The sequence below is a fragment of the Zea mays genome, chromosome 3, assembly GCF_902167145.1.
Source record: "Zea mays cultivar B73 chromosome 3, Zm-B73-REFERENCE-NAM-5.0, whole genome shotgun sequence".
Lineage (NCBI taxonomy): Eukaryota > Viridiplantae > Streptophyta > Magnoliopsida > Poales > Poaceae > Zea > Zea mays.
Window position 1 is genome coordinate 127,706,355 of NC_050098.1, and position 10,877 is coordinate 127,717,231.

The 10,877-nt window shown below is 43.9% G+C and overlaps 1 protein-coding gene and 1 long non-coding RNA gene across 2 annotated transcripts; one reads left to right on the plus strand and one right to left on the minus strand.

Moving 5' to 3' along the window:
- Positions 1 to 526: 526 nt before the first annotated feature.
- Positions 527 to 2,524, minus strand: LOC103650524 (dof zinc finger protein DOF5.1-like). Its single transcript, NM_001346839.1, has 2 exons — positions 1,926 to 2,524; positions 527 to 1,624 (listed from the first exon to the last, which is right to left on the minus strand). The coding sequence occupies exons 1-2, from the start codon at positions 1,974 to 1,976 to the stop codon at positions 650 to 652; spliced, it is 1,026 nt and encodes a 341-aa protein (NP_001333768.1). The 5' UTR covers positions 1,977 to 2,524; the 3' UTR covers positions 527 to 649.
- A 4,720-nt stretch (positions 2,525 to 7,244) lies between these two features.
- LOC103650525 (uncharacterized) lies at positions 7,245 to 10,513 on the plus strand. Its single transcript, XR_564199.2, has 4 exons — positions 7,245 to 8,555; positions 9,785 to 9,862; positions 9,969 to 10,126; positions 10,327 to 10,513. It is a non-coding gene; the product is annotated as an uncharacterized lncRNA (long non-coding RNA).
- Positions 10,514 to 10,877: the final 364 nt, after the last annotated feature.

Here is a 10,877-nt window from a genome sequence, read left to right on the forward strand (position 1 = left end):
TAAGACCGAGTTAAGTTTGATTAAAATGTACTTTTTGTAGTTGTAACATTCAAATTCTCAAAATTGAATGTGAGGAAATATACACATATATTCATGCTCATACAAGTTACCGGACTCAAGGGAATTCAGGAGTACGTAGTTTCGAGAGGAGGGTGGAAGAACGAATTTCATCAAAAAGATCACTGAGATAGCATCATGTCGATGAGTTGATCGAATTTTGAACAGACAGACTTAGCCGCCATTCATCAGCTATTCCACAACATTTCAATCGATAATAAAACATCCAAACACACATTTGAAATTTCGAGAGCTCCATTGTACTAGTACAACTATGCCCCAAGTTCTCATGTAATTAAACATAGTATAGTTAAGTAACCTGACACGTATCACATCCGTGAGTTAACACATGCACCTCCCACTACATGCAAAAACTACCAACTACACGACATTAACCTGCAGCTTAAAACTCGTAAGGAAAAAAACATGCAGCGACCCAAAACAAGATCGATCACCAGCCCTAATTGAAGAAGACGACTCCAATTAAGTTCCAAACCACATAAACTAACTGAGGAGAGTGAGCTAGTTCAGCTTCGTCAGAATGCATGTATGCATATTTATCCCCAGCTGGACCTGGACGGCCACATGCAACTCACAACACATTCCCCGACGACGACGAGCTGAACCCCGACAAGAACTCCGCCGGCCACCCACTGCCACCGCCGGTGCTGCCGGGCCAGTACGAGTACGACTGCTCTTGTTGATGCGCCGTGACGGCACCTCCGCCGTTGCTGCTGTGCTCCTCCATCTTCACCGCGGCGAGCTGCGCGAGAAGGCCCGAGGCAACGACGCCCCTCGGGAACCCGTCTGCGAGGACGCCGCTGCCGTCGTCGGCGAAATGGTAGCCGTGCAGGCCAGCCTGCTGCAGGAACTGCGGCTGCATCTGGAGCGGGAGGTAGTGGTGGTGGTAGCCCTCCAGCGAGGCCTCGAGCGCGGCGGCGGCCGCTGCGGGCGGGAGGCCGAGGTGGGGCAGCTGCGCCTGCATGCTGGCGATGGCCTCGGCCGCCGCCATGGCCGCGCTCGTCGTGGTGGTGGTGGCCGTGGTGGAGGTGGAGGTGGTGGAGGACGAGGAGGTGGCCGCCGTGGCGCCCGCGCCGCCACCGCGGGAGGACTTCTTGCTGGAGCGCTTGGTGTTGCGCCTGCACCCGCCGCCGACGGGCACGTTGCGGAGCGCGCCGCCGCGGGTCCAGTAGCGGCGGCACGCCTTGCAGAAGTGGCGCGGCTGCGAGAGCGAGTAGTTGTTAAAGTAGCAGAACTTGGTGTTGGCGGAGTCGCAGCGCGGGCAGCGGAGCGTGCCGGGCTCCGGGAGCGGCACGCGCACGAGCCTGGCGCGCTCCGCCATCGACACGACGGGGCGAGGCTGCGTCGCCCCCGCCCCTGCCCCTGCTCCCGCCGTCGTCGGCACCGAGGTGGACGAGCCGCCTCCCGCTGGAGCGCTCGCCGCCGTGTCAGCAGGACCTCCGCGCAGCGGCGCCAGGCAGGACGGCGGAGGCATCAGGTGGTGGTGGTCGCTGCCAGCACCGCCGTCGAGGAGACACTGGAGTGGTTGCTGCTGCTGCATATGCATCTGTATGCATGTATAGCGAATCAATTATAATAAAGACTGGAATTCAACGCACGGTATATTCAAGATTCAAGAACATGCATGCCTAGAATGATGCCTTTCCTTTTGTGTCTAAGTTCAATCAGACATGAACGAAGGCACAGTAAACAAACTTGCAAATTTTGCGGTGAACCAACCAAAGTTTGAAGTTCATTGTTCGTATCAGGGGAAAAATACCCCAGGATTCACTCTTAAATAACAAGAAGGAAACAGATACACGACGAAATTAATTAAAAAAAGAAGAGTAATAGGATAAATCAACCACCTGGCCCCAATTGGGAGGGTCAAGGAAGATCGGGAGCGAGGAGAACACCATGATGGCGGGTGCGGTGGCGAAGTTAAGAGAACGACTCGGCCTCTTTCGTTCCTTTTACTGACCGTGACTCTTGGGGAGGGAGAACGATGGAGAAGGGTGTGAGGAGATGGAAACCACAGCTTTCCTTGCGCCTGCCCTCAAGGGCTGCCTTTTATAATTTATGTGGCCTTCCTTAGCTGCTAAGAGAGAACGAACGATCGAGCTGGAGCTACCTGCAGCTAAGAACAGTGCTGCGAGACAGCAAGAGACAGATGGTGCTGATGAGGATAGCTAGCTAGAGAGCTAGCGCGGATGGCTGGATGGATGTGTCTTGGGTCATGAGAGAGAGAGAGGGAGAGAGAGAGAATAAAAGGTGATGGCTCAAAAACTGAGAAGGCCGTGACAAACCCTAGGTATGGCTAGTAGCTAACAGTAGGAGAAAGAGAGAGAGAAGAGGGAGAAGAATGAAGAGCTCAATCAGTGTGCAGGAGGGGACATGGGCGGCGCCACCAGAGAAAGCTGGGAAGGGCTCCAGCACGCAATGGAATGGGGTGGACTGGGGATGGATCGGACGCGAGGAGGCGAGATGGTGCTGCTGCTGCCCCGTATTTATACACCCACCAAAAGCCAAAACAAAGCGAAAGCGAAAGCGAGCTGGTCTGCTCTTGGTACGCTGCCTGCGGCCTGAGCTTCGCGACCCAAGTGTTCCTTCTCTGGGGCCCACACCGAGCTGGTAGAGGAAGAATTATTGTGTTCTTGTATAAATCCATCATTAAATTAAATATACTTATCATAACCAGATCTAAATACTCAAAGTAGATTTCTCATATTGTAGGATCGGATGGCGCTAGAATAGGCAAGGCATTCAGAGGAGGTGAACAATTGCGGAAGCTTAAAACTATTTATCTCAGCTTCTCTTAATCACAAAACCAAAATATTGCAGTTTTATAGTTCCGAACAGATTGCTGTCACGTTAAAAAAACGTTGCTGGCCAAAATCCGTAACTCCGATCGTTCTCAAAATTTAATCGATTAAACTAGATAAAATCATAAATCTAAAACGACTGAAATCACGACAATCGGACTTCAGGATCTAAAGTTATTAACGAAACAAGATCGCCGCTCCAGATCTAATTTCGAAATTAAATAATAATCAGAAAAGAATGGTATCTCAAACTTTGTAGACCAGTAAAATGCATGCCTTAGTATTGGACTAGATGAATCAAAACATCAGTGACACTTGAAAACAAAGATTCAATCTATAATCAAAACAAAGAACATAACTAATAATCAACAAATAGAGAAATAATGTTACTGCACTAATCTCAAAGCACCAGAGATTTGTGTACAAAAGTGCTCTCCAAAGCATCAGAGAGTTCTACCTTGATCTCTCTAAAAACCTCTAGTTTAATCTCTTAATAGATCTAATATAATAGCTACCTCTTCTAATACCTCGTCTAAAAAACGAGAACCAATTTTGCTATATATATATATATATATATATATTGTATATTAGGAGCCCTGGGCTTCCAATAACTAAAGAAAGCCCAGGCCAGACAGTGCAATCCGGTCGAACCGGACCAGGTCCAGACGTTTATAAAAGAAAATCTGTAGTGCTAGGGTTCAGTTTTACACGTCATATTCGATTCATTAGCGACGGCGGTTGCCCGATAGCGCGCGCGGCGGTGGACCCCCGGCCGGTGGCTGCGGTGGCCGCGGCTCCCCGACCTCGACATGCGGTGGCGGCGGTTCCCAGGCCCGCGGCGGCGGGCCCCGATCCAGAGGGCGAGCGACGGCAGTGCCCTTATGCGATAGCGGCGGTTCTCAGGCCGGTGGCCGCAACTCCATTACCTCGACGCACGGTGGCGGAGGTTCCTCGATCCGGAGTAATGGCGGCGGTTCCCCGATCCAGAGGGCGAGCGACAGCGGGGCTCTTGTGCGGGCAAGCGGCGGCATCCCCGAAGCCCCGAGGAGGCGGCACTTCCAAGGCCGGCGAGCAAGCGACGCCCATCGACGTGCGAGCGACGGCGACGCATGAGGCACGATGTTCGAGCGAGCGACGTCACGGAAGGAGCGAGATACGCGCAGATCGCTGCGTGACATCCTCCGATCCGGCGCAGTTTTCTTTTCGATTATTGTGTTTTATGCCTACCACATGTATTATTTACGCTAAAAATTGTACGATTTTATGCTTGAACACAGAGTTCGTATATCAGTTTACTGCATGCACATTCGAAAGGCAATTCCTTGATTTATGCGGTTCGTAATTTGCGCGCATGCAATGAAAAACTCCCACGATTTTGCCATAATTTTTGGATCTGTATAAAAATAGAAACCGCATGCATGCGGCTGCCATATTTTTCGGATCTGTCATAAAAATAGGATCGTAATAACAACCTACTAAAGCTATCAACCTCTAATTGACTCGGTATTTACGCTTATAATGAGGGATTTTATGCTCAAAACTTAAGGTTTTTACGCTCCACCCGGAGATGCGTCCACCAGTGAACAACATGCCAGATTTTTTACGTAGTGTAAGGAATTGCATAAATACCTACACCGTGTAGTATAATTTGTTTCAGTATACATCATAAACTAGTTCTAATGCGTTTAGCTGCATGGCTGTTGGAGAGATCCTATATTTATGAAGGAAATAAAACATTAAATGCGATTTTTTGTTTCTATGCATGCAATTCATTTCCTTTCATTGCATATTCTTTTCATCATAAATTCGTGTGCATGCAGCTGGTAGCAGATTTTTACGCAGTATACCGAATATCATAATTATCTACACAGTGTAGTATATTTAGTATCAGTATATATCATAAAATGGTCATTACGAGTTTTAGTTGCATGTCTTTTGCAGGGATCCTAAATTTATAGAGGAAATAAAGCATTTAAAATAGAAACCGCCACATATATCGTTCCTAAATTTACGCGCATGCAAGAGAACGTGTTTGACTCATGCATGCATTTTGCCATAATTTTTGGATCTGTATAAAAATAGAAACTGCATGCATGCGGCTGCCATATTTTTCGAATCTGCCATAAAAATAGGATCGTAATAACAACCTACCAGAGCTATCAACCTCTCACATTGGTCAGGTATTTACGCTTATAATTGAGAGATTTTATGCTTAAAACTTAAGGTTTTTACGCTACAACCTGGAGATGCGTCCACCAGTGAATAACATGCTAGATTTTTTTACGCAGTGTACCGAATTGCATAAATACCTACACCGTGTAGTATAATTAATATAAGTATAAATCATAAACTAGTTCTAATGTGTTTATGTGCATGGTTGTTGGAGGGATACTATATTTATGAAGCAAATTAAACATTAAATACAATTTTTTGTTTCTATGCATGCAATTCATTTCCTTTCATTGCACATTCTTTTCATTATAAATTCGTGCGCATGCAGCTAGCTGGTAACAGATTTTTACGCAGTATACCGAATTGCATAATTATCTACACAGTGTAGCATATTTAGTCTCAGTATATATCATAAAATGGTCCTTACGTGTCTAGCTGCATGGCTGTTGCAGTGATCCTAAATTTATGGAGGAAATAAAGCATTTAAAAATAGAAACCGCCACACATTTTTTCCCTAAATTTACGCGCATGCATTGGATCGTGTTTGATTCATGCATGCATTCCTTTTTTTGCACTAATAGACGTGGGGCAGGTGGCGCACCAGATAGGCTGGTTGGGCGCGCTGGGTTGAACCAGTTTATAGGGGTGGTCGGCCTGGGCTTCCTTTATATATATATATATATATATATATATATATATATATATATATATATATATATATATATATATATATATATATATATATATATATATATATATATATATATATATATATATATATATATAAAGCCCTGGACTTCCATGGATAGAAGAAGCCTTGGTCTAATAATATCATTTGGTCCAGCCCATCCGAACTGAAACCGATGCAGACAATTCGGTTCAGTCAATCCACGTTTATCCTAACGTCCCCACCCACCTAGTCGATTCGCATTCCTTGCGGCAACTGAAAGTCGCCTAGAGGGGGGTGAATAGGCAAATCTGAAATTTACACACTAGAAGCCGGAGTTAGCGTTAGAATTAAATTCGAGTCCGGAAGAGAGGGCGAAAACAAATCACAAGCAAATAAGGCGGATGACCCGGTGATTTGTTTTACCGAGGTTCGGTTCTTGCAAACCTACTCCCTGTTGAGGTGGTCACAAAGACCGGGTCTCTTTCAATCTTTTCCCTCTCTCAAACGGTCACTTAGACCGAGTGAGCTTCTCTTCTCAATCAATCAGGACACTAAGTCCCCACAAGGACCACCACACAATTGGTGTCTCTTGCCTTGATTACAATTGAGTTGGAAACAAGAAAGAAGGAAGAAGAAAAGCAATCCAAGCGCAAGAGCTCAAATGAACACAAATGTCTCTCTCTCTCTCTAGTCACTATTTGATTGGAGTGATCTTTGGACTTGGGAGAGGATTTGTTCTCTTGTTTGTGTCTTTGAATGAAGTCTAGAGCTCTTATATGAGGTTTGAAGGCAGAAAACTTGGATGCATTGAAATGTGGTGGTTGGGGGTATTTATAGCCCCAACCATCAAAAAGGGCCGTTGGTGGAGGCTGCTGTCGAATGGCGCACCGGAAAGTCCGGTGCACCACCGGACACTGTCCGGTGCGCCAGCCACATCATCAAACCGTTGGGTTCCGACCGTTGGAGCTTCTGACAACTGGGTCACCGGATAGTCCGGTGGTGCACCGGACAGTCACTATTCACTATCCGGTGTGCCTTCTGGCGCTGCTCTGACTTCTGCGCGCGTAGGCACACACTGTTCACTTTTACTGTACCATTGCAGATGACCGTTGGCGTTGTGTAGCCGTTACTCCGCTGGCACACCGGACAGTCCAGTGCTACACCGGACAGTCCGGTGAATTATAGCGGAGTGGCTCCCAGAATTCCCAAAGGTGGCAAGTTCGGAGTTGAGTTCCCTGGTGCACAGGACACTGTCCGGTGGTGCATCGGACACTGTCCGATGGCACACCGGACTGTCTGGTGCGCCAGACTAGGGTTGCCTTCGGTTTAACTTGCTCCTTTGTTTTGAACCCTTTCTTTTATCTTTATATTGGTTTGTTGTGAACCTTTGGCACCTGTAGAACTCATAATCTAGAGCAAACTAGTTAGTCCAATTAATTTGTGTTGGGCAATTCAACCACCAAAATTCATATAGGAAAAGGTTTGACCCTATTCCCCTTTCAGCAACCCTAGCACACGTTCTCCCATTCCTCATCCCCATCCATGGCACCACCTTCTGTTCTCCTCCGCGCCACATCCGCCTCCTTCACTTCGGCTCCTAAGTTCGATCTCCACATCACCACATATGGTGTCTATACCGCAACCGTGTCACCTTCAACCCTCCAACGAGGCTCCACTCTGCCAGACCACCTCACAGCGTCGATTTCTGTCCATGGCCTCGTGGTGCCAGAGCCTGTGCAGTCATCATCGGCCTGCTGGTGCCTATGTTGTGATGATGATGGTTGCTGCCGATGTGGTGCCAGAGCAGGTGCGACCCTCGACGCTGGTTAGCAAATGGGATCTTTCCTTCCGTGAATCCTTTTTCAGAAATCATTTTTTGTGGTTGCCCTTTAATGTTTCTTTGTGTCTTTAATTTCATTCATCATTTTTTGTTGTTAGGTCTAGTTTTGATGTCCTATGTTTTTTAGGTCTGAATCTCAGTTTAGATACGAATTGCTACTCTATGTATGCTACTTTATGCTACTACCCGTTAGTGCTTTTGATCTCTTTATTTGTGTGGTACTTCTATAGATCTTATCTTTTTTTATATGACTGATAATGATAGTATACTCAGTATCAAAGAATATAGTTTTTGAATTGTGTTTTTTGCTAGGTACGACATCGCTTGTTGGCATTCATTTCACAGTTTGTACCAGGTTTTGTGCTCTGCTCATACTGCATAGTACACTAGTACTGTCTTTTTCGTGAGGTGGTTTAAATCTGTAGGATAACTAGATAAGTTGTTGGTTTGCTTCTGCCTCTTGATTTAAATTCCTCGGTCATTATTTGATCCAATGTGGTGGGCTCTGAGCTTGCCTCACTCTTCTGTTGGGTGATTTATTAAGCCGTTGACATGTTTTGCAATTGTTTTTATTCTTGTTCAGCACTTTGTCTAATTCAGCGTAAGCAAATTAGTAATGAAATATGAGGTTCTTGATGCAGACTCTGTTCAGAAAATTTCTTTTCTAGAAACATGTTTTTTGTTAACAATTATATCCATTTTATACTAAAAAACCTTTCCATTCTGCTCATAATAATACTTTCTTAGTACCATTTCATGAACTAGGATTTGTTTGTAAGATGCTTTGTAGATCTACAACTACCACTCAATTTATGAGATTATTTGTAAACTTCATTCAGTTATGTCTTATGCTCAAATGTTTTTGCCTTTTTCACAAGTTGAAGAGCACAAGTGCCTGAATTCTGAGTTGTGGCATGCATGTGCCGGCTCTCTTGTTTCATTGCCTGCGATCGATAGTCGAGTGATGTATTTTCCTCAAGGCCACGGTGAGCAGGTTACTCTTCTTCCTTGGACTTCAGATTGCCAGAAATTAGACATAAATATTGCAGAGTTTATATGGGTGTTAATAATGTCAAGAACATGAATCTTGTGTGGTTCTGAATTCCATATCTTATGGATTCATTGTTAGATCTTAAATGGTTCCACCAGAATTAAAGCTCCTTCTGTTTTCTTTTTATAAAAATCACTGAATTTATAAATACCTACCATATGTATGATTCTCACTTTTTGTTAGCTAGAATAAAAATTACAATAACTACATGAAACTATGTGATTAACGAAGCTTATGCTCTTCTTTTGCATTATGCATGTGTAACCTTTTATTTGATTTAGTTGTATAATAACCTTCTGGTCTATGCACTGTTTGGTCCTCCGATGCTTTTTTGTGTAAATGTATTACGTCACCCAATATAAGTTATCGATATTAGAAATCATTTCATGATCAAGGGCATCGCTACGTTACTCCGTCACATTGGAGTACTAATGAAAGGACAGAGACATAGTCTTTCTTGGCGTTCAGATATTTGCAATGCCTTTTTCTTGCAATAATAATCAGTCAACTTTTGCAATGTGCTGCTTCTCTTTTTTGTGACTTTTAAAATATAAATTAGACTGTCAGTTATCATAACTTGGATGGGACATAAACTATAGTTTTTCAGTACACAGATATAACATATTGTAATGCTTTGCATTATCGTGATCCTAGATATTTTCTTCTTTATCTTCTGTCTGAAATGCTAGCAGCACAATGGTTCATTATATACTCGAGCAGCTACTCTGCACTTTCATTTCCTCTATGTATTTTCTGGTGTGGCATTTGGTACTTAGTTTGCAATTTATAGCAGACTTGGGATTGAGGGTATCCATGGAGATGCATGTAGCTGAAGTTTGTCAAGTTTCTATCCATTCTGTGTGTGTTTATTTGAGCATCATGTCCTTCCTTTTCATGGGGTTAACAGGAAACATTGGCTTTAAAGGTTCTAAAACGCCATCAGGATTGTAAGACATTTAAGTGTGCAAATGCAAACATATAATAGTGGTTGTATAACATATTGTTGTCAATTATCTTCCATCAAATTTCAATTCCCATGTGTCCTGGTGTGTTTCATTTTCTTGTGCTTGCCAATGCAATCACTAACACTATGAACATAACATTCGACTTGTATGTGGCATTTCCTTATGTTTTTCTCTACAATAATAATATAAATACATTGTTTTGTGTAGGGGTAGAGATGGACCATCTTCATCTGGTCTAAATTCCAAGGCTTGTCATGAAAAAATGAGGGACAAGTTGAATGACAGGTACTGCTAATATATATTATACCTCTCAAACCTTTGCTTAAGAAAGGAATGGTGAATGCACTTGCTTGCACATATCTTAGTTCTTGTCTGTTATTTTGAATTGCAGGTTCCTAGAATTAAGTTCAATTTCATATCACATTATCATTTGCAGCGGGCGCGACACGTGAGCGAGCGAGCATGCGGTTGTGCGGGTGTGCGAGGTGCACGGGCGATGACGCAGCGCTCTACAATACATGCGAGCATCAACAAACGATCTTTGCATTGGTATATAAGTTCTCAATGGGAATTCTTTCTGCTAGAAATGTATAGGGACTTTTTTTGCACTCGCAGTCAGTTAATTGGAAGCACATTAAGTCCTTAGCTCTGCTAGTTTATGGAATATGGAATGCTTCATTTTTATACGTGTCTTTTGGGAATAAAACATTGTTACATTAATTTTCCTAACAGCCTGTTTTTCTTTTCAGGTTTGTGCATCAAGAATACTTTTTATCAGAGTTCACTCGAGGAATGCAAGAATTAGGATAGCCAATTAGATCTTTTTTATTGGTGTATCCTGAGTTTCCTCTAATAAGGATCCTGAGTTTCCTCTAATAAGGATCCTATGTCACCAGTTGGGTCAATTTTACTAAACATTTTTTGCCATCATCCTTAAATACATACTACAAAGGCTGATTTACGCTAAAATTCTACACATTTGCGCTGTTTTGGTTCACTTTTTACACTGAAATCCTTATGAGCCATAAACAGGGCACAATTGGATATGCACGATTTTTATGATGTAATTCTGGGCACCTGAGAGCACCTAGAGGGGGGGGGGTGAATAGGTGATCCTGTGAAACTTGAAAACTTAAGCCACAAAACTTGGTTAATCGTTAGCACAATAGTTGCCAAGTGGCTAGATAGGAATCCTTAACAAAATACAATAACCAACAAAGATCAATCACAGAGATGACACGGTGGTTATCCCGTGGTTCGGCCAAGACCAACGCTTGCCTACTCCACGTTGTGGCGTCCC

Bases quoted from the DNA above. Each gene is read 5' to 3' on its own strand.
- LOC103650524 (NM_001346839.1), bottom strand. From the start codon at position 1,976: ATGGTGTTCTCCTCGCTCCCGATCTTCCTTGACCCTCCCAATTGGGGC. The intron at 1,625-1,925 runs GTGGTTGATTTA...ACATGCATACAG, and splicing joins ACCCTCCCAATTGGGGCCAG to ATGCATATGCAGCAGCAGCA.